The following is a 27,033-nucleotide window of genomic DNA, read 5'->3' as shown; positions in this document are numbered from 1 at the left end:
GGTCTGGAACATAGATTTTTATAAGTTTATTTTTTAAATGATTCCATGACCAGAGACTCTAAAAAACAAAAGAGAATTATGCACTATGACTGTGACCTTGTAAATGGGAAGAACAATGATTCTCCAAATCAAAATTTAATGCTCTGAAATTATAATGACCAAGCATGGACCCAAAGAAGGGAAACAATGCTATTCTTTGCCTTCGTTGCAGCAGTGGACAATCAGGGGAGCGATATGATGTCAGACTTAGTGGATTTGTTGATTAGTTTTGATGAACTGCCTTTTTCACTTCTCTTTATTTTTTGTTCCAACCCTCTTCCTACTTATTTCTTTTGTGAAAGTGAGTATCTTCCAAGCCATATATATCTTCATTTTGTGCCAGTGGTCTATACTTGTGGTTTTCATGGAAAGGTCTTTAATGATCTTTTCTTTGCTACCAGTGTAGTTTTTGAACCACTGTCTTAAGTGTAAGGTGATAGTAATTATGGGATACAATCAGTCAGTCCACAAGAATTTATTAAGCATCTCTTCTGTGCCCTGGAATTGTGCTACTCACTAGTGATATACCGAGACAGAAATGACAGTTCCTTTTTTTTTTTTTTGGAGGGGGGAAGGCAGGGCAATTGGGGTTAAGTGACTTGCCCAAGGTCACATAGCTAGTAAGTGTTAAGTGTCTGAGGCCAGTGCTCTATTCACTGTGCCACCTAGCTGCCCCAGAAATGAAACAGTTCTTCCGTGCCTTCAAGGAACTCAGATTCTATCTAGTTTATATGCAGACTAGGTATAATGTTATCTCAAGTATAATAAGCAGGATAAATTTTTAGCAAAAAGAAATTGTAGAGTCAGTTTTCTAACCATATAGAAATCATTTCTTACTTTTTGTCCTCTACTTGTATGCATCATTCAGAATTTTCCTCTATTTCTTGGAGTTTTATTTATCCCTAAAGTGTAGCCTAGTGGATAGGGAAGCTGGCCTCAAGGTTAGGAAGACCTGGGTTCAGGTCCCAGTCTGACCTATACTGTCTCTGTAACTGTGGGGAATGTTGCTTTAACCTCTCAGTGCTCCAAGCAAGTCTTTAAGAACCCTTACATTTTAGAGAAGGTGTTTATTGACATTAATAGTGGGAGATTCCTCACTTGGGAGTTCCTTATACCAGGGAAATTACAGGTCTTGACCCTATTCTAACCCTTACTTTGGGCTCCTGTTAATGCTACCTTAGTGTGAGGTTCCCTAGTAAGATGATTATGTAGCCTGGTATTGTTAATTTTGGAATTATAGCTCCCACCATAGTTGACACACATTTCAAATGGTATTTGATAAGGCAGTGAGGAATGCAGTATTTTTACTCTGCAAATGTTTGAGAATACTTGCCTTAATTATTACAGTTAGACAAAAAAAAATATAGTTGAATAAAGGAACATTTGGAGACAAAGAGAACAGCTTTCATGAAGATTGTTCTTAAAATTTGCTTTTTTTTTTTTTGGAGGGGGGAAGGCAGAGCAGTTGGCGTTAAGTGACTTGCTCAAGGTTACACGACTAGTAAGTGTTAAGTGTCTGAGGCTAGATTTGAACTCAGGTCCTCCTGATTCCAGGGCTGGTCCCCTATCCACTGTACCACCTAGCCACCCCCCAAATTTGTTAATTGGAAATAGAAAAAGAGCAGGACAGCAAGGGAATGAATCATTACTTCCTTTTGGTACTTTAGGGAAGAGGCAAGGTGATGTTCACTTCAAAGAAGTCTTGATGTATTAGAAGAAATACTGATTCTTCTCTTCATTTGGTTTTATAATAAAACCTGAGATTAACGTTTTGTGATATTTTTCTCTAGGTGCTGTCAGCTGCCTCAGCAGCAGGAGTATCTGTAGCTTTTGGTGCCCCAATTGGTGGAGTCCTTTTTAGTCTGGAGGAGGTGTGTAAAGCTGTAATGGTAGATTGCTCAGTTATAACTATAAATACATCCTTTTAATAGATTTTAAATAAACTTTTTTTTTTAGCTTTTGTATCTGTGGAAGAATAAAATGTTGACATAATATAATTTTTACTATTCATAATTAACATTTCAGGAAATGTTTCAAATGTTACTCCTTTTGAGTTATTTAAATCGTAGCTTATAATGTATTTTTATTTTGGTTTTGACAATTTTTGCTTTCTTTAATTTGTGTTAAAAACTACATCTCTGAATTTTTCTTGTGATTTTTAAAACGCTATCACTGGTTTTAAAAAATTTAATCAGTAAAAGTTTTAATCTTTTCAGAGTAGTGTTTACCTTTCAGTTTCCTGGACAAACTCAATCTCCTTGGGTAGAAAACATTTTTTCTTTAATATATTTTTTAAACCTATTTTTGCATTTTAGCAATAGTAGTTTTTCATAAATTCTCTTCTGTGAAATGTTGATGTGTTCTAAGCAATGTTATATGGGTTCCATGAGAAAATTCTAATGCTAGTATTATATTTTCCTTTGAAAGATGAGCTTAAAAGATGAAATATGAGCTTATAGCTATGTTAAAATATTTAGTTATGTTTATTGTTTTTTGTCCTAGGATTATTCCAAACTCTACCTCCTGAGTCAGTATTTAAACTCTGGCATCTTGATATATTTTGAGCCAAAAAAAGATTTCTTGACTCAATTGGTTTGGGAAACACTGACCTTAGAGGATACAATTAACTTTAAAAATCCTTTTTAACATATTTTTGTAGTTCAAAGAATAAGAATGAAGGTACTTTTACTCTGGAGTACTTTAAACAACTCAGGAAAATAATCCAGGATAAATGCTTTAAATAAAAATTGCTAAGTATTTATGATAAATTTAAATGTATCTTGTTGGTCCATCTTGCAGATCAGGACACAATAATTTTAAAAGGCATTGTATGAATATTAACCTAGTAGAATAAATATCTATACAATATGAGCTCTTTGTTAGGCAAATATAGATGTAAAATATTTGCCAGTTATTTCATAATAAGAGGAACATTTGATTAAACGAATAACCAGTAATTCTTCATTTCTTTCTTTGCAGGTTAGTTATTATTTTCCCCTGAAAACTTTATGGAGGTCCTTTTTTGCTGCTTTAGTGGCTGCCTTTGTTTTGAGATCCATCAATCCTTTTGGAAATAGCCGCCTGGTCCTTTTTTATGTGGAATATCACACTCCATGGTACCTTTTTGAACTGTTTCCTTTCATTCTCCTAGGGGTTTTTGGAGGCCTCTGGGGAGCATTTTTCATTCGGGCAAATATTGCCTGGTGTCGTCGGCGCAAATCCACAAAATTTGGGAAATATCCTGTTTTAGAAGTCATCATAGTTGCAGCTATTACAGCTGTTATAGCCTTTCCAAACCCATATACAAGGCTCAATACCAGTGAACTGATTAAAGAGCTTTTTACAGACTGTGGACCTCTGGAATCCTCTTCCCTCTGTGACTACAGAAATGATATGAATGCCAGTAAAATTGTGGATGATATTCCTGACCGTCCAGCAGGCATTGGAGTATATTCAGCCATATGGCAACTGTGCTTAGCACTCATATTTAAAATCATAATGACTGTCTTCACCTTTGGTATTAAGGTAACTATTAACATTATTTGATATTTAAGCATGTTTGCTACATTGAAGTATTTTCCAGGATGTAAAATAAAATAATGGATTTGCCTGTTTTTAGAAAGCCTAAAAATTAACATTTTGTATACTTTATTTTGTACATTTTCTTTTGAAGATATATACCTAAGATTTGTTTACATGATTTGAGGGCTTGCTTATTACACTGTTCGCTTTTGAATCATTAAAAAAAAACTTCTTAAAGCTCATTTTTGGGGCAGCTAGGTGGTGCAGTGAATAGAGCACTGGCCCTGGAGTCAGAAGGACCTGTGTTCAAATCTGGCCTCAGACACTTGACACACTTACTAGCCATGTGACTCTGAGCAAGTCACTTAACCCCAATTGCCCTCCCAAAAAAAAAGCGCTCATTTTTACTTTTACTTTGAATCATTATACATCTTGTACATCAGCTGGCATGTATGACTTACGTTATTATGATGTTTAATACATGGTTTATTGTAGGAAACAAATATCAAATATATTTTCTACCAAAAATGGTAGTCCTCATATGACTTTGAAATCTGTACAGATGCATAGATAAAGCTGCAGATTTTTGGTTTTAAGTTAGCTTTTTTTTTTTTTTTTGTCTTTGATGAGTTTGTGACAAGTCACACGTATCTTGCTTTGAAATTTTACTATTCTTTGTGGTGGTGTTCACTAAAGCAATCAAATCATTAGTGCCACTGAAGTATAACTCGTCTTCTCTATTTCATATCTTAACCATCTTCGATTGAAACTTGAATAGATTTAGCTGCCATTCCTTCCTCTTGGATTTATCTGAAGGTTAATTGAAAAGGTCCTATTTTGATATTTTATAGTCCTATCCCTATGCTTAGAAGATAGGGGAATAATATAGGAATAAAGGAAGAGAGAAAAGATGCTGTTCTGAGTCTTCTGTAGACAACAAATGGACTATAAATTCCAAGCAGTCCTTGTTAGTTAAATCAAAGAAGTTGTCACGAGTGGACCTGTTGTTGAAGTCTAACTGTGAAGGAGTGGTGAAAGATGGACACAGAAAAATGAAATTACTGTGCAATAGTTTTTTCAATTTTTATAAAATATTAGAATGTAAGAATATTCTTAGTACTGTTTGTTTTTGGTTGGCATTATCAATTTATTCCTTTGGCTTCCTTGTGCTAAGTTAGATTCACTGGAAGTTTGTGACCTGAAAGACTTTATCTGAAGACTTGAGCCTTAGAATTATTCTTTATCCATTATTTAAGAAGGAAATTGGCATTTGATCATTCTGTGTGGATATTCATTTTGATAACTCTAGTACATAAATTAACCCTGTAGGATATTCTTATTCTTTGCTTTGTGTTCTCCTTATTCATAGTAGGATCAGTTTAAAGCCAGTGCTTTTATTTTTTCTTTTTTTTCCAACTTTTCTTTTTTTTTTAAATTAATTTGTTTGTTTCCTTTTAGTTAACAGGATTCAATTCCACAATTCCTTGTTTTTCATATTTTTTTCCCCCCCCCCCCCCCATGGCGGCATATAGTCAAGTATAGGATCTGTAAATACTTTCACATTATACATTAGTCAGGTTATAAAGATGGATTTATCAGATGTAATGAAAAATGGTAAAGAGGACATAAAACCAAATAAGAGAAGGAAAAAGATCAGGTATTTTGCTTCCACCTGGAGATAAACTCAATTCTTTCTAGTTCTTTCTCTGGATGCACATATTTCTCTCCATCATGAGTCTTTTGGAATTGACTTATATCACTGCATTGCTGAGAGGAGTCCAGTCTATCAAAGTTGGTCATCACACATACGTTGTGTCTGTAATTGTGTACCAATTTCTCCTGGTTCTACTATTTTCACTCAGCATCAGTTTGTATAAGCCTCTCCAGGTAAATATGAAGACCATCTGCTCCTTGTTTCTTATAGCACAATAGTATTCCATTACATGCATATACCACAACTTGTTCAGCCATTCCCCAATTGATGGGCACCCCCTTAATTTCCAATTCTTTGCCACCACAAAAAGAGCTGCTATGAACATTTTTGTACATATGGGTCTTTCTCCCATTTCTATGATCTCTTTGGGATATAACCCTAGGAGTGGTATTGCTGGATCAAAGGGTATGAAAGTATTTATAGCCCTTTGGGCATAATTCCAGATTGCTCTCCAGAAAGGCTGGATCAGTTCAAAACTCCACCAGCAATGCATTAGTGTTCCAATTTGCCCACATCCTCTCCAGCATTTGTCATTTTCCTGTTTTGTCATCTTAGCCAATCTGACTGGTAAGATGTGGTACCTCAGAGTTGTTTTGATTTGCATTTCTCTACTCAATAGTGAATTAGAGCTTTTCTTCATGTGCTTATAGATAGCTTTAATTTCTTTCTCTGAAAACTGCCTGTTCATATCCTTTGACCATTTTATCAATTGGGGAATGACTTGTATTCTTATACATTTGACTCAATTCTCTGTATATTTTAGAAATGAGTCCTCTGTCAGAGACATAGGTTGTAAAGATTCTTTCCCAATTTCCCATCTCCCTCTTAATCTTGGTCACATTGGCTTTGTTTGTACAGAAGCTTTTCAATTTCATGTAGTCAGAAGTATCCATTTTACATTTTATAATGTTATCTAATTCTTGTTTAGTCATAAAGTCTTTCCCTCTCCACAAATCTGATAGGTAAACTATTCCTTGTTTTAAAGCCAGTGCTTTTACACAGCTTTGAATTTTAAATAATTCTTTCCCCCACTGTCAGCTACTGCTGTTTTTCTTCATTAAGTTTAGCTAATGTTAAACGCTATTTTAAATATTAAAAAAAATTAATGTTAGAGTATTTAGTGTAGAGTCATAGTAATATGCTATGTTTTCGTTATTTGTCATTAAGCATATTTTTATATATTAATTTTGCATTCATATTGTACAAATCTGTGTTTTTAAAAATTTGTTATATAATTTATCTAGCTTCCATCCTCATAAATCAACTGAAACTATTCCCTCCGGAGTTACTGGTAATCTGTTACGCTTCGGTATCCAGTGGCCACCTTTTTTCTTAATCTCTCTGCACTATGTGACACTGTTGACCACTTTCTTCTCCTCCTAGATTTTCTCTCTGTTTTGGACTTTTGTGGTACTCCTCTCTGTTGGTTCTTTTCATAGGATTATAGATCTAGTGCTGTAAGGGATCTCAGAGGCCAGAAGCCTCATTTCACATGTGAGTAAATTTCCTAATCCCAGGAAAGAAGTGAATTGTCCAAAGTCATACAGGTAGTAAGCATCAGAAGTAGAATTTGAACCAAGGTCCTCTGACTCTGTGGTCAGGGCACATTCCCCTGTGCCACTCAACTTTTCTTACTTTGCTTCCTGGCTGTTCCTTTTCTATCTCCTGTGCTGGATCATCATCCATACCTATAATATTTCTTCTCTTTATACACTCTGTGGTCCAGCCAAACTGACCTACTTGTTTCAGGTACCCTTTCCTGTATCTCTTAAGATTCCCAGTCTCCCACCTTCTGCATAAGGCTTTTCAGAATTCCATCATAGACTCTCTGGAATCACCTTGTATTGACTTTGTTTTTATTTTCTTTGAATATTTTGTTTCCCTCAAAAGAATGTAAGCTTCTTAATGGTAGGGACAGTCTTGTCTTTCTTTCCCCATCTCTTAGCACAGTGCTTGGTAGTAGATTCTCAATAAATGCTTGTTAGTTGGTCATTAAATCTTTCCTAATTTTCAATTGCCTTAGGCAAGGATCAGAAATATATTTTTCAGAATATTAGTATATGATGATGCATTTATTTATTTGAAATGTGTTCAGTTCTACTGTATAATTTATAGGAATAGGATAGTGTATTAATTAGGTCATGTCTGTGAAGTATATTCAGTTCCCAAGGAAAAATAGATATAAGTTCAGTGGTTATGATCATTAATATTATCATTCATTTACTGTCATGAAATTTGTCAAATATAAACTTTAACATTAAAAATCCATGGATGATATGAACAGATTTTATATCATATGTGTAGACAATTTCAGTTACATAAAAATGGATATCTATAGATTTATCCAATTTTTGTTATGAAATTTATGAAATATGAAAACCTTATAATTATTTTCTCATCACTCTTATCATTTGATGAAGTGATTGAAATTCCCATTGCTTCATCAGTGTTACCAGGTACTTAAACATGTGCCTATTCAATATGTAGAATGATTAGTTATCTTGGTGATGTTGATAGTGGTTTCAAATAGAAATTCTCGTAATGGAAGTTTAAGCTGGGTAAAAAAGGCTTTGTAGACTGGGATCACAGAATGGTTTTTAAGTATTATTTAGTTTCCATGGTGAATAGAAAAAGAGAGTAGCTGATCATTTCTAGAATACTATTTTGGTGTATTTAGAAATTCCTTTCATATTTGTCCCCAAATGCTTGAAATCTACCTCTTTTTTGAACCTTTCAGTTAGACTAGATTAATGCTGTCTATCCATTTTAATAACATTAATTCTTGTTATTTACAAAGCACAGTAATAGATGATGAATAAGAAGGAAATATAAGACATGGTCTCTGCTGCCATAAAATCTAGTAGGGGAGATATGATATGTACAGAAATAACTATAACCTAAAATAAGATGTAAGTGCAAAAAAGCAAGGCAAAGTGATAAGAGGTCAGTGGAGAAAGAATACTTCTGATTGGGTTCTCTCCTTTCCTCTCTGTGGATTATGTGGGCCACTCAGTCTGTTTTCTTGTGATTCATAATTGGGAAGCAAGGTTTTGCAATTTCCCTTAGTTGAGTCTCTTAACTAAGATAAGAATTGTTTTCATTTTGAGTTTTATAAATAATACTAATAAGCTTGTTGTGATTGGCACAGATTTATGACCCCATCCTTCAGCAGCCCCATTTCCTTTTGGCCATCTTTAAGCCAAGCATAAATCTACCTCGGTAACCGCTATCTACTGAATCTACTTCTGGACTCTGAGACCAAGCAGAACTAGTCTCATTCTTTTTCCACATGATAACCCTTAATATTGAAGACACTATGTTTCCTCTGAGTCTGCTCTTTTCCAGGCTAAATAGCCTTACCTCCTATAATAGGTCTTCATGATATGATCATATGTTGATATATTTGGAATTGGAAGGGACCTCAGAGACCATTATAGTCAAACACACTCATTTTACACATGAGAAAAGTTAGACAAAGAGAGGTAACTGACTTGTTCAAGGTCACAGAGGTAAGATTTGAACTCAAAACTTCTGTCTCCTAAACCAGTGAGTGTTCTTTCTGTTGTACCATGTGATAATGAGTGTCATCAGTCATCGTCCTACTTGACAGCTTCTGGACATACTGTAGCTTCTTAAAATGTAGTATCTTTGTTCCGCAGTAGATAAGTGGTCAGAAGACAGGACAGATAGTTCTCAGAATGAAGAAATGCAAACTATACACTGCCATGTGGAGGACTGCTCTAAATCAATATTAATTAAAGAAATGTAAATCAAAACAACCCTGATGTTTCACTGGCCATGCAGCATTTTGGCAGAGATGACAGAAAATGGAAATAGCTCGTGTTGGAGGAATTGTGTCAACATGGGCACACTAAAGCATTGTTGTTGGAGCTATGAATTGGTACAAGCATTCTAGAAAGCTATTTGGAATAATGCAAAGAAAGTAGCTAAAATCCCTGTACTCTTTGACCCAGAGATTCTACTGCTGGATATCTACCCCAAGGAAATGATTGATGCAAAGAAAATCTTCACGTATACCAAAATATTTATAGCAGTACTTTTTGTAGTAGCAAAGAACTAGAAATAATGTAGGTGCCCATCAGTTGGGGAATGGTTAAAAAAACTATGGCACATGAATATAATGGAATATCACTGTGCCATAAGAAAAGATGAACTTGATGAAAACAGAAGAGCATGGAAAAAGACATGAACAGATGCAAAGTGAAGTAAGCAGAGCCAGAAAGACATATCAACAGTGACAGCAATGTAATTGTAAAGAAAAATTGTCACAGAACAAATGAAATTAAATTATGTGAAATTATAAAGAGATATGAGAAGATGCTTCCCTCTGCTCCTTGGCAGAAATGGAGATTCACAGGTGTGGAACATTGCATATAATGTTAGATTTTTTTGTATGTGTGTTGATCGGTTTTGCTAAAAATTTCCCTCCTCTTTTTTTTTTTAATTCTTTGTTATAAAAGGATAATTCCTTGGGAAGGATAACAGGAAGAAGTATAGGCAATAGAAAACAAAAGATAACAATAAAAATCTTTATTTTTTTTTAAATGCAGTGCTTTGAACCAAACATTATACTCCAGGTATGGTCTGATCAGAGTCCAGCATAGTAGGAATGTCATACCCTTCCTCTCAACAAAGTGCCTTTCCTATAACATAGCCAGAGATAGCATTAGTTTCATCATAATCATAACTAACATTTATTCAGTGCTTTATAGTTTAAATTGTGCTTTGAGTACATTATTTCATAAACAGCCTTGTAAAGTGGGCAGATGTTCCCCTTCCTATTTTACAGCTACATCAATTTGAGACTGAGGGAGTCTAGATATCTTGCCCAACATCACATAGGTTTTGAGTGACAGAGGAGATTCAAATATGTATCTTCTGACTTCAGATCTGATATTTTCTTCATTATGACTCAGCCTTGCCAGACCATACTTGAAATATATCACCAACTGTTCCAACCATTCATAATTCTTTAGGTCTGATTTTTTTTAGGTGATGTGATTAGAATTATTTCCTCCATTCTATCATGGCAAAATGGTGTATATTGAGTAGCCATATAATAAGGAAGACCTATTTATCCAGTATCAGGAAAAGAAGAACTTTAATCAACAGTGAAATATTCTTAGACTGCATGAAATAAAAAAGAAACCTTTCAAATGATAGCACTGAATAAAGGATAGCACTCATGCTGTAACTGCCCTGTGCCTCTTAGGAGAAGGGTTATGCAGTATTTTTCTAATTCAGAAGACGTTGGACTAGATGTTCTCTAAGATCCTTTTAGCTTTAAATCCCATCATTGTAGAATTCTGTGCTATTTGACCAAGGAAAGTTATAGTAAAGCAGCATGGCATAGTGAATAGAGAGCTGCCCTCAGAGTCAAAAAGAAGAGTTTTAAGAGCTGTCTCTGATACATATTGGCAGCATGGCTCTGGGCAGATCACCTCCCTTCTTGGGGACCTGGGCATTGACATTGCAGAGCAGGTCCTAGTTGGCCATGGGAGAGGAGAGAAAGTTCCTCATCAAGAGCTCCCCATCCCATATGTCTGATGAAAACAGAAAAACAAACAGGATGGTGACCCCATAGATATTTGTTATGTGTGTATACAAAATTTGAGGGAAACAGGCCATGTGAATAGACACAGGCTCATAGAATAGATGTATCAGGGCTGTCACTGGAATAATGAGCCAATGGAATATAACTAAAGCAAGGCTGGAGAAGATTTATCAATTTCTCAAGGGAAAGGATGTTTTCATATTTGTTTTTGTAACCCCAACGGAACCCAGGGTCTTGCACTTGACAAGTGCTTAATCATTGCTTGTTGTATTGGTATCTTAAATTTGTATACTTAAGACATTTCAAAAACCTTAAGGTTTTAAATGTGAATCTCACCAGTAGTCTTGTTGCTATAATTTATAGGTTCCTTCTGGCTTGTTCATTCCCAGTATGGCAATTGGAGCCATAGCAGGAAGGATTGTGGGAATTGCTGTGGAGCAGCTAGCATACTATCATCATGACTGGTTTATCTTTAAAGAGTGGTGTGGAGTTGGAGCTGACTGTATTACCCCCGGCCTTTATGCCATGGTCGGCGCTGCTGCATGCTTGGGTAACTATGTACAAAATAAATGACATGCATTCCCTTTGATCTTAAAGGTTTTAACTGAAATGAAGCAATGCATTATTAATTGGCATTAGATAACACCAATTATGTTTACCTGTAGTTATATTATCTCTTGTTTCAAAAATTTACTAGTACAGAGAAGTGTCAGTATTCTAATAACTTATTTCATAGGTATAAAATGGAAGAAGTTAGCATTCCTTTTTCTTTATCAAAAAAAGCAACTACCAGAAGAGACTATATTAAAACTGGAAAGTTCCTAGTTCCGGGTCTTGTGATATAGACATAGTAATTTTATTTCTCTCTAATATGTAATAAATGGTACTTGTATTTTATTTAGAAATTCCTTTAGAAGTGAATTAATAGTTGTGTAAAAATAGTGTCATTTTTTATAGTCATTTACAAGCATAAGCAAGAATCAGTCACTCTTTCAGTCAGTAGGAATTTTCCTGTTATATAATTGGCACTGGTAGGAGCTGTGAGTTATAAAAAAAGATCCCAGTTCCAGTGTGCATTTAGGGTTAGGGTTAGGGTTAGAGTCAGAGTTGGGTTAGGGTCAAGAAAATATTAATATAGAAAATTGTAGGAAACAAAGTAAAACAGTAGGTAGTGTATGCAGGACTAAAATGTGTGACAGACACAATATTTAATACTAAACATGTTTAACATTCAAAGCTGTATTTATTATTTTTATCAGCAATGTAGAGGCAGCCCTAGGAGATTGCTTATCAAAATTATAGGTTACATGAATGGATGGGTAACTCACAGGTTGAATCCCAAAGCTCTAGAGAGGCTAGCATGGTAGACCTAATCAAATAAGAGGACATTTAATAGAGATAAATGTAAATTTGGGTTCAGACTTGGATTCTAGAAATCAGCTTCATAAGCACAAGTTTGGGAGTTAAGACTAGATAGTACTCTACCTGGCCAAAGATCTAAGAGTTTTTCTTTAATTTAACATGAGTCAACAGCATGCAGTGTTGGTCTGAGAAGCCAATGCTGCATTAAGAAGAGCATAGTGTCCAGAATAAGAAAAATGATAGCTCTGTTGTTCTCTTTTTTGGTCACATGGCATTTGGAGTATTGTGTTCAGTTCTAGGTATTGGATTCTAGGAAAACTAGAACAAAGGAAAACAACTAGAATAGTGACTGTGACCTTTGAGGATAAATTGAAATAATTGGGGAAGATTAGCCTAGAGATAGAAGATTTAGGATGGATATGAGAGCTATAAGTATTTGAACAGTTGTCATGAGGAAGAGTAATTAAACTCCCTTTTCCTGGTTCTAGTGGCCGGAACTTGGAACAAAGGGCTGAAGTTGTAGAAAGGCATGTTAAATTTGTTAATTCCTTAACAGTAGTACTTGAGAGCTATTACTTCAGAAGGTAGGGAATCCTTCCTTGCCATACACATTTGTCTTCAAATAAAAAGTCTTCAAGCAGGGCCTGACCACCTGTTATAATATGGGAGATGGGATTCTTATTCGTGTATGGCTTGGACTAGATTGCCTTGAAGGTCCTTTCCAACTCTTGACATGATTCTCTATGAATCCTGTAGTATAATTCAGGTGAGAGGGAAATGAGTAAGAGCTACAGTAATTAGGGAAGGCTTTTTTTTTTTTTAAAGCAATCGAGGTTAAGTAACTTGCTCAAGGTTACATGGCCAGTTATTTTTGTGTGGGTGCCGAGTATCTGAGAGGCCAGAACTGATCCCAGGTCTCCTGATGCTGGGGCCGGTGCTCTTACTCACTGTGCCACCTGGCCGCCCCAAGGGAAGGCTTTTTGAAGGAGGTGGTATTTTTTAGGTAGACATGAGTAGGATTTGTTTAAGAGAAAAAGAGAATTCCAAGTGAAGAGAATAACTGGAGCAAAGGCACAGGGAAGGGACTGAGAATAGTAAGGAAATGAGCCTCACTAGGATGTATAGTATTGCATTGGGGAATATTAGGCAGTTTGGTAAGGCGGGTAGAGGGAACTTGGTTGTGGAGGACTTTGGAAGTCAGGTAGAGGAGCTTAGACTTGATATACTAGGCATTAGGGAACTACTATGTTATAGGCTTTTGAGGAGGGCAGTGACAGTAACATGAAAGTAGAGAATTTTTTTGTTTGAGTTTTTTTTTCCCTCTGTAGGCAGTAAATATATTTCAATAAATTGGCAAGAGAGCTTGGATTAGGTTGTATACAATGATAATGGAGGATATAGAGTGGATGCAAGAAATTTTTTGAAAGAAAAATCAGTACAACCTGACAAAAACAAAAGTACCTTTCCATAAGAGCACAGGTGTGATGTGTTGTTCCTTATAGGAGCCATCACAACTGCAAAGAGGAGATCACGTCCGTAGGCCATTTGTGATTTTACAAGAGGCAAAGTGCTATGAAATGTTATTGATGGTGATTGTTATGATTCTGTAAGAGAGGTGTTTTTAATTCCTTGTCTTTCTGATTCATTGAAGCTTAATTTTGTGCCTCTTTTCAGTGACTTGATCCTATTATTAATCATAATTGATTTATAAATACATTCTTAACTACCTAGTCTTAAAAAAAATAGTCTAATAGCATAGTAATGTATCCTATTCTCATCTGATTAGTATTGATCTTTACAGGTGGTGTGACAAGAATGACTGTGTCTCTGGTGGTTATTGTTTTTGAGCTTACTGGTGGCCTGGAATATATTGTGCCTCTCATGGCTGCAGTAATGACCAGTAAATGGGTAGGTGATGCCTTTGGTAGGGAAGGCATTTATGAAGCACACATCCGCTTGAATGGATATCCTTTCTTGGATGCAAAGGAAGAATTCACCCATACAACACTAGCTGCTGATGTTATGAGACCTCGAAGGAGCGATCCACCCCTAGCTGTCTTGACACAAGATAACATGACGGTGGATGACATAGAAAATATGATCAATGAGACCAGCTATAATGGTTTTCCTGTCATAATGTCAAAAGAATCTCAGAGACTAGTGGGATTTGCCCTCAGAAGAGACTTGACTATTGCAATAGGTAATAATTTTTCAGCCATTTTAATATTATTTTCTTATTTGTATTTAAATAAGAAATAGATTATGCTTGTTGAAACAAGCATGTTGATGAACTCTAAAATCTTTTTTCTTAAGGAAAAATTTATACTATCATAGGTTTTATTTCTACCAAATATAGTTTACTATTCTCATCAAATTAGCTGTCATTAGAAATAGAATACAAATGTCCTTTAATAAAAGGAAACATAGTAAAACTGAGTAAGCTAATTAATTATTCATATTACCCTATAATTTAAATCAGTAGCTCTTTTTCAACTAACTGGATGATCCTTTGTTATTTAATAAAATTGTTAGATAACCTAAACTCAATGTTTATTCATCTCTTCCTTTGAATTTCATATTTGATGGACTTTATCATCAATCTTATGATTTATGTTTAATGTATTGACTTGGATACATAGTTCAAGATGAGAAAAATCTGATTGTTATGGCCAGAAGCTGGATTGAAATAAATCAGTATTCTATTTTATCTTCACTAAATTCATAGAAATCTATGTCACAAAGTGAATAGTCACGTAATATTAAAGGAAAAGGTTATCTTTATCTTCCCATAAACTTAGTACTACTGTGGTCCTCTTACAGTATTATTTACCAAATAGTCCTCTAAAACTTAATCCATATTTGTTTTGGTTTTTAAAAAGGTCAAGATTGCTACCAATTAACCTTTTTTGCTAAGGGATTGGGAACTATAAAATTTCAGGGGTTTTGGGCTCTCTCCTAAAAGGGTCCTCTCTACAGGTCAATCTTCCTTCCATTTTTTTCTCTGCTGCCATTGGCTCAGGATCTGTTTTATAAACCTAACATAAGAAAGAATGAAAAGGGTAGATATAAGATCCTTTGATTTGCAAAAACTATTAAGTATAGGCAATTTTCCAACAACCAACTTTTGTGACTTAGGGAAAGGGAAGTAGAAGATTTTTTTTTTTTCAGATTATAGCTCTGGCTTATTTGTCCCCAGGTAATCTTAGAGAAGGTAAGTCTACCATTCCACATAGTATAGGTTTAAGAAATTGAACTTGGTGATTGGATAATGGGGCTATTTACTTAAACTTGGGGAGTGGTTGATTTTTCTATGCATAATGAAAATTTACTTTGGTTTTTGGGGCAAAGGTCTCCTTTATCTTCATAGAGGAACAAGTTTAAATTAGTGTAATTATAAATAAGAATGACACTATTGATTGGGCAGAAGGGATGCACACCGGATGTCTCTGGTGAAGGTCAAAGAACATGAGCAACTGTTTTTATAAAAAGAAATGCAGGTGATTAACAATCATATTGAAAATGTTCCAAGTTATTAATAATAAGAGAAAATAAAAATTAAAATTGATTTCCGGTTTTGCCTCATCCCTAGAAAATTGGCAAAGATGATAAAAGACAGAAATAACAGATGTCAGAAGGGCTATGAGAAGACTAATAAACTGTTGGTGGAGCTATGAATTGGTCTGCCCATTCTAATAAACAATTTTGATCTATAGTAAAAGAGAAACTAAATTCTTCATGCCCTTTGACCCAGAGAGTATGAACTACTGGGCATTTACCCCAAAGATGTCAAAGGCAGAGGGAAAATGCATATGCCAAAGTATTTATAGCAGCACTTTTGTGATAATAAGAAAGTGGAAACGAAGTGATTGGGGGTTTCTGAAGAAAAGCGTGTTCAGTAAATGTGAATGGAATACTGTTGTGCTGTAAGAAACAGGAGTTCAAAGGAACTTGGGATGACTTACACAAACTGTTGTAGAGCAGAGTAAACAGCATAAGAACAGTATTCATAATGATCACAGTAATTTAAAGGAAAATGACACAGAAAGATCTCAGAATTCAAATCAGTTCATTAACCAGTCTTGACTAAAGAGGGTTGGTGATGAGGTGGAAAAGTTCTGGAATGACATATATATATATGTCAGACATGATCCTTCCATGTTTGTTTTCTCCAGATGAACTTTTTCATTACAAGAGAGGTTTCCTAGGAGGAAAGGAGCTCTGGAAAATGATAGAGATAATAATAAGAAAGACAAATATTTTTCTCATGAGAGTTTAGTATGGCATAATAGATAAGAGGGCTGGTTGAGTCAGGAAGTGTTGGAGATTTTCATCTGAATGACTTTGTGACCCTGGACAAATTACTTAACCTCTAATGCCCAGACTTCTCTTAATCTGAAGTCTATGAGCTTGCTTCTTTAAAAAATATTTTTTGATAACATGGTATTACTGTATTGATAATCACTATATTATGTTTCCTCTCACTTCTTTACAAAGAATATGACTGACACTTTCCCCCCCTCTTTGTATGTAAACACCCCAAAATATCTGCTTCATATTTACATTTTTATCTGAAAGTATAGCTAAATGTGTTGAATAAGGGTTTTTTTTTGTTTTTGCTTTTTGGAGGGGGGAAGGCAGGGCAATTGGGGTTAAGTGACTTTCCCAAGTCTACTTGGATGGCTAGTAAGTGTTAAGTGTCTAAGGTCAGATTTGGACTCTCACTTGCTTTGTGAGGCAAATCACTTCTTTCATCAGACTGTGTGCTTCAGAAATGATGTCAGTGTACATGGAGAGGGAGTCCTCCCTTAAGAGTTCCCTATACCAGTGAAAGAAAGCATAGGTTCTTATCCCCTGTTTGAGGTATATATCTTTCATATCCAACTTTAAAAATTCACCAAAAAATAGCTTGCTTTGGAACATGAAACTTGCTTTAAAAAATTTGTATAGGCATACCCTTTATTCATTAAAAGTTTAACCAGCTTCTGAACTTGTTTTCTTTCAGGAAATATACAGATGTATGAAAAACTTTAAAAAAAAAGTTAAAAAGTGGGGCAGCTAGGTAGCACAGCCGACAGAGTACAGACCCTGGAGTCAGAAGGACCCGAGTTCAAATCCAGCCACAGACACTGGCTATGTGACCCTGGGCAAGTCACAACCCCAATTGCCTAAAAAGAAAGAAAAGAAAAAGAAAAACTGAATATTCTACTTATTTCTGAATGTGCAGGTTGCTTTTATGACGAATCTTGTTATTCATTTGTGTTTTTGGCTTTCTTTGTCTTTTCAGAAAGTGCCAGAAAAAAGCAAGAAGGTATTGTTAGCAGCTCCCGTGTTTGTTTTGCCCAGCATACCCCATCTCTTCCAGCAGAAAGTCCTCGGCCACTAAAACTGCGAAGCATTCTTGACATGAGCCCATTCACTGTAACTGACCACACCCCTATGGAGATTGTGGTGGATATTTTCCGAAAGCTGGGTCTGAGGCAGTGCCTTGTAACACACAATGGGTAAGTCTGGTACCAAGACAGTCAAGACACCCTCTAGAACAAGAGTGACAAGTTTTTGGTCTCTGTCCTTTTGTGGAGGCTACTTTGGGAGGGACAAGGTCATTCAGCTGACTTTCAGATGGGGTGTGCTGTGGCTTATTTTTCTTAGAATTTCTGTGGTGGTAAGCAGTCAAATTCCTGCTTACCTGGGAACATAAAGAGCCTAAAGTTAGGCTAGTTATCTTCACCTAAGTCATGACAGTGACAATTTCTGAAAGACATCCTAGTATTTGCAAAGATACTATGTAACTCTGCATTCATACAAGGAAATTTATTGGCAGCAATTGAGCACAGATTAGAATACCTGTTGTTAAGAGACATTTGGGCCTAAAATTCCCCCATATAAAACACTGAAAAAAATCCATTTTCTTCTGTCATTCCTCAGTTTTGACATGGTTATCTCATTAAGATTGTTATAATTTTTATTTCAGCCTATTTTGTTTAACCTGTCATGGAGGCTGACTGAATAAAATTCATAGATTAGCCAAACACTTCATTCTAACCAACATTTTCCATTTCCTTCTCTGTCTTTTTCTCTTCCCCTATTACCTTTGGAAATTTTATAAAAGCCACTAACAGAATTTCACTTAATCTACTAATTTCCCTAAGGGTTGAGTATTTCTCAAACTAGTCATCAAAACACCTAGGGAGTGATGAATCTCATAGGGGCTGTGCAGATTGGAGCTAGCATTTACTAGCATACTTTGCTATCCATGATCTCTCTGCCCTGTTTTCCTGAGCCAGGGCATCTCCTTTGTCTTCATCTCCTTCTCCTTTCATTGTGCATTGCCATTGCATTTCTTGACTACTGTCTTCTTAGCCTTTTCTATCCTGGAAATGTGTTACTGTCACCTGCCTCATCTCAACAGCATGGAAAATCCTACTCTAGTTTAATATCTGTGGAGAGGATCTAGGGTCACTGGAAGATTACTGTGGGTCTATGAGATATAAAATTTGGATTCACATTCTTATTAACAGGGCATAATTTTAGGAGCACCCAAATGAGATTGGTTGACAGATAAAAGTGTGTGCATTGTAGCTCTGAGTAGGCATGCAAATAGTAGAATATCCAGAATACAAGTAGCTAATGGTATATAGAGGAAAAGCTAATGTACAAACTCAAGAAAGGCATTTGATCTTAGCCAAGATTTGAAAATGGCAAAATAAACAGGACTCTCCTGTTTATTATACTTACTAGGACTTTGCTTTAATGTAATCCATATGATTTACAAGGGAAAAAATATGTGCCACAGTAAACAAAATTTGGGGAAATTAAATATGTTCATATGTAAAAATATTATAAAAAATATCCCTCCTTGACTACCCCTTTGCTTACCTTTCCCAACCCTAATCCTATCTTTGCTCTAACAGTGAGGAGTTGCTTGAAATATAAGAGACACTTAACATAAATATTTAGAGACACTTAACATGACATACCAAGTCCTTGGAGTTAGAGAATAGTGTTTTGAAGATGAAACATAGAAAATGAATTTACAGATGGAAAAAGAAAATGGGTTAGGGTTCCTAGGCTATGATTAGGGAAGAAATGTTACTATAAATTAAAAGGACAGTTGCTAAAGTGTTCCGCTCAAAACTCCATTTGGCAACAGAAAATTGGATCTTTAAGCAGTAAGAGATCAAAGTCTAAAAAGAGCAAAGACCCGAGGTGAGCAGCAGAATGCATCTTGATTTTCTTTTGTATGTTTTTGCACTATCAAAACCTGGGTTACATAGAACAATGAAGAATTAAACTTAAAATTATATCTCATCTCTGCCCATTGTGGTCATAGGATAAAGCAATGAAAATATCACTTAGTAAAACTGAAAAGAAATTTACCTGAGAGAAAAGACCATCAATCAGGTAAAACCTAGGATTTAGGATTTTTTAATATTACATATGCTCATTGGAAAAGAGATATGCAACAATATACTTTTCTAATGTTTTTTAGCACATCCTTCTCTACTGTAAAAATTTTCTTAAAGAACAAATAATACCAACTGGGGAAAAAACATTTCACAAAACTTTTTTTGGCTACAGATTCAGTGTAGAAGTTAATATTTGAAGTTTTATTGTGATGAATAATTTACTCCTATTAAGTATTTGCTTGGCATGACAGCTCTTTTCACTTATATGTAATAAGTACTTAATGTATTGACCATGATTAAGACTACCTCATTTAATTTTCATGTTTTAATTTGCTGATAATTTCTCTATTAGGAAATTTCTAGTTAATATTAAAATCATAGCATCCCTTTACAGTCACAGTCCCTTATTCTTCCCTCTGTTATTAAAGCTGCTTCTGAATTGTTGCTGTCTATTTATGACCTGGAAGTGATAAAACATATTTTTCTTTCTTTTTTTGAGAAAAAGAAACATTATGTTAATATTTCTGTTTTATTTTGAGAGGTCCATGAAATGTATATAAATCTTAGTCTAATTGTTTAGCTTTCTTTGCATTCATCTTGGATATTTATCTGTATTTTTTGAGGGTTTTTTTTTTTTACTGTTTTAAAAACATTTTTTAAACAAGGTAGAAATTGAATTTAAATGGCATTTTCATTTAAAAAATATTTTTCTAACTTTCACTAAGATCATTCTTACAATTCACATTTTCATTTTTCTTTCTCTAATCCATTATCATTTCGATTGGAACCTTTTTTAAATTTAATTTCCTGCACAGTTATTAGCATAACACATGATCTGTTTCAGGATTGTCTTGGGGATCATCACAAAGAAGAACATATTAGAGCATCTCGAGCAACTAAAGCAGCACGTCGAGCCCTTGGTGATTAGATATATCAGATCTCCTAATTAGATGCCTTAGAAGTCAGGAAGCATGAAACTTGTGAACTGTTCAGTGTTCTCTTACCCTGATAGCTGCTGAACAACAAAAATCATGAATCATATCATGAAATCAATTTATATTTGTTTCTGATAAATTGTAACTGTAAAATAAACGCAATTCCATGCGTAGAATTTAAGCCACAGCTACTTCTCTCATCAAAATTGTTAAGTTACGCATTGCAGTACAAGAAGTTGAAGGTGTAAAGTGGTATTGGAGATTGCTGAAAAGGACATCTGGCAGGTCAGCTTGGTTTAGTGGGTGCACCAGGTTTAGAAGAAGCCTGGCTAGCTGTGTTTCTCCCCAGTCAATAATGTTCTTGTATTAAAAACAGTCTATTGAATTATTTTTTACTGATCTTAGCAATGTAAGTATTGCTGATCACAGCCAAAGAAAGTCCCTGGAGGTCTTTTGTCAATTATCGAACCAGAGCATACTTTGTGTGTTTATGTTACTAGTCTATTCTGCCATGCACCATAACCTTCAAAATCATGTCTTTTTAAAAGGGATGAATTATTTTTCTTTTGGTGATTCAATGTATGTACTGCCATTTCATTATTGAATTGTGCCTAGATCCATGTACATGTTTCTACTATACCATGAACCACTCCTGAGGTCAAATGCACTTTTGTTTTTACTGGCTTCATGTCCTGGCTGTTGTATTAACTAAGAACAATTTTGTTGTTTTACCTTAATTATTCCTTAGAAGTTGTCTTTTCCCTGCATTAGTCATACTTGTATTAAGTCTGTCCACCCAATTTGCTGCTTTAGCGCACACCTTATTGTGTACTCCTATTGTATGCTAATATTTCACAAGTATTTCATGCATCCTTTGAAAAAACAACAACAAAGTACTAACCAGAATAACGTGGGCAGCTGCTCTTCCATTCCGCTTCTGCTTCTCCTGTGATACCTTGTAGGGTTGCTTTATGCCTTGATTTTTCACTTAACTTTTAATACAAGCTAACCACAAAAGATTTTCATAAAAGCACTTGTAATTGAATTCTTTGACCAAAGTCCAGAAAGGCAAACATCGGTGAGCATGGGAGAACCCTGGGGATATCAGATATGTTTATGGGGGGAAAGTTCTGAAGCTTGGAAATCAAGTTCCACATGTAGGGACTCTTATACATTTTGATCTCAAATGTATGTGCTTTCATGAAGACAGCATCTTAATAATTTGGGGGGATTGGGTAGGTGGGAATTGATTCTTTGGTTTAAAATGGTGGGAAATAATTTGGCTATTAAATTATTACTGTTTTCTTGATAGTTATGAAAATAAATCTTTCTCCTAGATGGGATAGATAACATTTCCTATTCATGCTTCTGGTTTTTGTTTGTTTGTTTTTGTTTTATCCCTCTTCTTTTGTTCCTTCTTCGTTGGCATACATTGATCAAAAATTTCATTCTGTGGAAGCCAAATAAATGAATGCTTCAGTGGGGCATGGATCTCTACATGTGTTTCAGTGGGAAGGAGACCATGCTGTGAGTGACCATCTCAGTTGGGTGGGCTTCCACTCTTCTTTTCTGACTAAATGGTGGTTGCTTGTCATTTTATTATGACTTTTTACAAATAAACTGTGTTTGAACACAGAAATTAGGCTGCTTGCTTTGCTCTCTACTCCTGTTAACAAAAAGGATTTGCTACAGAGTCAACATCATCTCTTTGCTTCCCTTTTATTTTAATAGCCATCTTCTTTTTGTCCCTTTCAGGCGCCTCCTTGGTATCATAACAAAAAAAGATATCCTCCGTCATATGGCCCAGATGGCAAACCAAGACCCCGCTTCAATAATGTTCAACTGAATCCCATAGCTGAGGAGAGAGAGGAAATGGAAGAGGAAGTCCATTTGTTGAATAGCACAACGCTTTAACCTGAGGGATTTTTTTTTCTTTTCTTCAAAACAAGGCAGCATGTGAGAAGCTGGGCTTTGGCAACATAGTTTGCAAACCATACTGCTGGAATCAGGAGTTGGTTTGGGGAGGGAGAAGAGAGAGGTTTTTCACTGTCCAGTAGGGAGCAGCAGCCTATCAACTCCTATTGTTCTGCACTGGATGCATTCTGCTACGTCTGATCTGCCATGATAGTGCAGTATGAGCTTCAGCGGAGATGATGGGGGTTCTCCAACACCCAGCCTGTACCTAGTATTGAAAAGACATGTTAACTAGTCCCTATTTCTGGAGGGATCACTTTGAATTGAGCCATCTTTGAGACTTCCCCTTTTTAACCATTGAAACTGTTTGTTTAACTCATGAAATGTATAGTTGTTATGCATCACCTTTCTACATTCCAGAAGAAGTTTATTTCTCTCTCTCCTTGAGCTATAACAAAACCTCTTTAAAACTGGTGTGCCCTTTTGAAGCAGTCCTTTCTCATATTGAGATGTACTGTGATTTTACTGAGGTTTCATCACAAGAAGGAGTGTTTCTTGTGCCATTAAACATGTAGTTTGTACATCCTTAAATGCTTGGACAGTACAGACCCTTTGACAAAAGCTGATCAAACAGGTATAACCTTGAATGAAAGCATGTATGAAATTTTGTATGCTGTGGTTTAAAATAATTTAACAAAAGTAAACGACTTTCAAGGTTAAACTAGGATTTATTTTTATTTTTTTTTTTTGCCTCAGACTTCATGGATAATGTGGTCTTATGCAAACCTTTTTTTATTATTGATAATACTATGACACCAGTGCTGTGCAGCATAAGGAAAAAAAAATAATGCTGCTCAGATAGTAAAGAGAAGGAATTATTCTGTGTAGTTCTATCTGGTATTAAGTGCATGCTAAAACACTGGACTTTTTTTTTCTTGAAATTAGATCAGTCATTTTTTCTTTTCCTCAGAAACAATGGAAGATGTTCCATTGCTGACATTGAAGAAAAAATGTAATTCATACCTTGCACTAAATGTATATTTTTTTCTTAAAATTTTACCATTCTTATTTATATTTTTATGGATTAAAATCTATTAAATACTGATCAGTTAATATCTCACTTAAATAATTTTACCTTTTTAATGTGATTTTTATAGACTAATTCAGACTCCTTTACAAATATGGAGGAATGAAAAAAAGTTTACATTGGGAATGAGGGTTTAAGAAGAGGTTGTGGTTATTTTGCTTTATGATTGAATAATATATGCATAATGGCTTTTTCTGTCCTAACTTTCACTGCCATCACTTGGAAATCTTTTCTGGTCTGTTCACATTCTGAAAAGTGACACTTGAACTGGAAAGCTGCAAATATTGCAGAACATTTTATATATACATATAAATAAGTGCAAACCATTGTCTGACATTTTATTTTGTGGTCATTTAGATTTGTAGTAGCAAAAATTTCAGCTGAAATAGAATCTTTAGGAATGAGTAGAACTGTTACTTGAAGCATTTGATCGAATTTAAAGTTACCCACATCATATTCTTTGGTAGGGCAAAAAACATACTGGAATGGCTTTTTTGGGGAGGAAGGGGGAATCCCAAAAATATCTGCCTTAAATTGTGAGATAAAAATGATTCATTATAAGGAAAGATAGCACAAGGTTAACTCACCCCTGTGAGATTAACTCAACTATACTGCGTGATGTGTTTTTCATTGGGAAAATGAAAAATCTGTCATAGTGAAATGTTTTCTAAGCCTGAAGAGGTAATTTGGCCAGTTCACAGACCTAGCAGTTGGTTCATCAATTCATTTTCTTTAATAGTATAAACATACAAGACAGTGAAACCATGGCAGGTAAAAATTTTGGAAGTTAAGCCTTTCAAATACCTATTTGAAACATTGCTAGATTGATGCAAAAGATTATTTTACCCTGGTTGCTTAAACCCACTGGCATGCTTGCTTTTGTTAAACTATATAACCCCTTTTGTACATCTGTAGTCAGCAAAGCTATTTCTGAATTATAGTTTTGCACATTTCTGACTTTCCAAGTCAATATATAATTACCACACCTGGTACCCTGGGGACTGGCAGGGTTTGGATGGCTGCCTGTCTTTAGTTTAAAAATCTAAAGGAAGCACCAAATTAATTCCCAGCATGTGACTGAGTAATCATGAACCTAAACTTGAAATACATTTCGTTTTCCAAGTTATTTTCTGGTTTCTGCCCACATCTTCATTGCCACTCTTCTCATAATCTGACAATTCAGGATGAAGATTCTGTACATTAATTCTGTTCCTTTGCATGAAATAAAATAAGTTGGCCACCCCTATGTGTCTTCCTGCTGAAATACAGAAGAAATGCCATGTTTCTGTTGTGGTCATTTGTTACAATTACAGTTTGTTGCCACCAGTGCTTTCAGTTTTGAGATATCAAGGGTGGGGATGGGGGTGTGTGTGGGGGTATCCTGTTTAACTGAAGTGATGACCATGAAACACATGCCTGTGCCATTCAAGTTACCCGACCAGTATCATCATTGTAGCAACTTTAATTCAGCTTCCTCATTTGAGCAAGTGTTTGTGATGAAGGGGGCAAGGGTGTCAGCATTTTTTATTTTTGCTTTTGACAGTTGTTTCAGACAGTTGTTTGAAATTGACAATTATTTCAAACTGAGACTACTTAGTTCATCTGATGTAACCTAGATATATGCACTTAATATTGATTTTAATGTTTTTATTTATACTAGTGTAGTAGAGCTGCATATCATCACAGCAAAGTGATGATTTGATTAGAAACACCTATTAAAATCTATATATCAATTTTTTGTTTGGTTTTTAATTAATATTCAGTCAATCTTATGCAGTATAGGCTTAGTGCGCCTAATTTACTGCTGCTTCACATGGGCCCCAAATAACAGCTTTTCTCAGGATATAAAATTGTTTTCAAATTTTCAGCAACCGTGAATATCAAACAGAGAAGCAACAGTGGATGTCAAACTTCAGCAAGAATATTTGCCTGCTATTGTTTACAGAGCCATCAGTTTTTAACAAAGCTGTAAGCAGAAAGATTTGGCCTAGATTAAGCTTTTACTTCTACAACTATTAAAGTTTTGAGCTTTTCCATGTTCATTAAGAAAACTGCAAAGTTAACTGATTTTTTTTAAAAAGGTTTAGGGGTGAACAAAGTTACAAAAGATCAGTGTGGTAAATAACTGCTACTCCCTCTTAGGCTTCATTTTGTTAAAGAATCAGGAAAATATTTAGCTATAAAGGTCACATTCCTTGGACCACAGTGAGGTCAACAAGCTGAGCAAGGGTTTTATTCCATTCCCCAGTGGGCTTAGACACCTTCCTGGATAAATCTTAAAAAACTAGGTTTCTTAAAAGTTTCAGTTTTTGTCTGGAGTTGTACTCGGATATGAAAAGTAGTTAAGAACACTGATTAAGGATATTCAGAAGATAGTTAACTGTATACATCTTTGCATTAAATGAAACAATTGAGTTGAGTGGGATATGGTCAGGTCAGACCTTGTATTCCATCCTTACTGTGTTAGGTAATAATTCATAGTAGGTAAGGGTCATAGCACATAATGGCATTATGAACTGCCATAAAGAAATTCTCTAGGAAATTTTAAAATGGCTGATATACAACAGTATCTCTTAAGTTGAATGCTGTAGAGCATGTCAGGACAGGGTCTTCAGGTAGAAGCTATCTATTGGAACATTTTAAAATAGAAATGTAGGAAAAATAACCAGCCACAGAAATTTGGCTTTAAAGGTAAAAGTTTCCTTCCCCAAAAGTCTGTGGTATAAAATGAAGTTACCACTGGTGTTCTAAAACATATACATAGATATATTTGGTATTAAAATTCTATAGCCTTCTGTCAAAGACTTCAGTAAACAGTTAACCATTATTCTAACTGCAATTCTTGGAAGTAATATCCACTTTTTATCTTGGTACTATAATCAAAAGTTCACAGAAGGCAAGATAAGCATTTGTACAGTCTGGGTAAGAATAAAAAGCTTATTTGTTAAGTCTTTGCTTCCCTTTATTTGTTATAGCTTATAAACTGAACGAATCCAGGAAAAGAATATGATACAAAATTGAATAATTTTTCATGACTCTAAAAAAGGACTTTTTAAGATCAACATATATGGGAGTCATTGCTGATTAGTTAACAGGTAAACCAATGACAAATTTAGAGCAATGTTATAGCAGCATAGGAAACTATAACTAGATCAAACAATACTTACAGGATGTATAGTTTAGTAGTGACTTAGTGAGAAACTGATAAAAGTATTTTTGAAAGCCCTATATGAGCTAAATTCTAGAAAAAATGAAGTGGTTGGAGTAAGTCCGGCTAGATATTTATCATTTCTTCCAACAAATATTTGTTGAAAAACCAATGTGTAATATTTGGAAATACAAAGTATAAATACACGGTCTTGGCCAGTCTAGTTGTATAAAGGTAAAGGTGTGTGTGAATCTATCTCTATATACTTAGGGTTACAATGCTACCTGACAACTACTATACTAGGGAAGCAGTGTGAGATAGGAAAAGAGAA

General features: G+C 35.1%; 1 protein-coding gene across 6 annotated transcripts in view; it reads left to right on the top strand.

Annotated features, from left to right (window-relative positions):
* The window catches only part of CLCN3 (chloride voltage-gated channel 3), a 122,090-nt gene extending 97,252 nt beyond the window's left edge, over nt 1-24,838 (top strand). For 4 of the 6 annotated variants that reach the window (XM_069097083.1, XM_069097049.1, XM_069097075.1 and 1 more), the window contains 7 exons: nt 1,830-1,910; nt 3,019-3,564; nt 11,214-11,400; nt 14,014-14,412; nt 17,497-17,713; nt 20,463-20,538; nt 22,309-24,838. In XM_069097083.1, the coding sequence (XP_068953184.1) occupies nt 1,830-1,910; nt 3,019-3,564; nt 11,214-11,400; nt 14,014-14,412; nt 17,497-17,713; nt 20,463-20,538; nt 22,309-22,467 (1,665 nt within the window). In that variant the 3' untranslated portion in view covers nt 22,468-24,838. The remainder of the gene's footprint in view (nt 1-1,829; nt 1,911-3,018; nt 3,565-11,213; nt 11,401-14,013; nt 14,413-17,496; nt 17,714-20,462; nt 20,539-22,308) is intronic. The other 2 variants (XM_069097065.1, XM_069097092.1) reach the window with 1 other exon arrangement.
* Nucleotides 24,839-27,033: the final 2,195 nt, after the last annotated feature.

The sequence above is a fragment of the Petaurus breviceps genome, unplaced genomic scaffold, assembly GCF_028583685.1.
Source record: "Petaurus breviceps papuanus isolate PSGF00001 unplaced genomic scaffold, PetGlider_PUasm1.0 126, whole genome shotgun sequence".
Lineage (NCBI taxonomy): Eukaryota > Metazoa > Chordata > Mammalia > Diprotodontia > Petauridae > Petaurus > Petaurus breviceps.
Note: the sequence above shows the minus strand (reverse complement) of the source record. Positions and strands in the feature narration are given on the sequence as shown.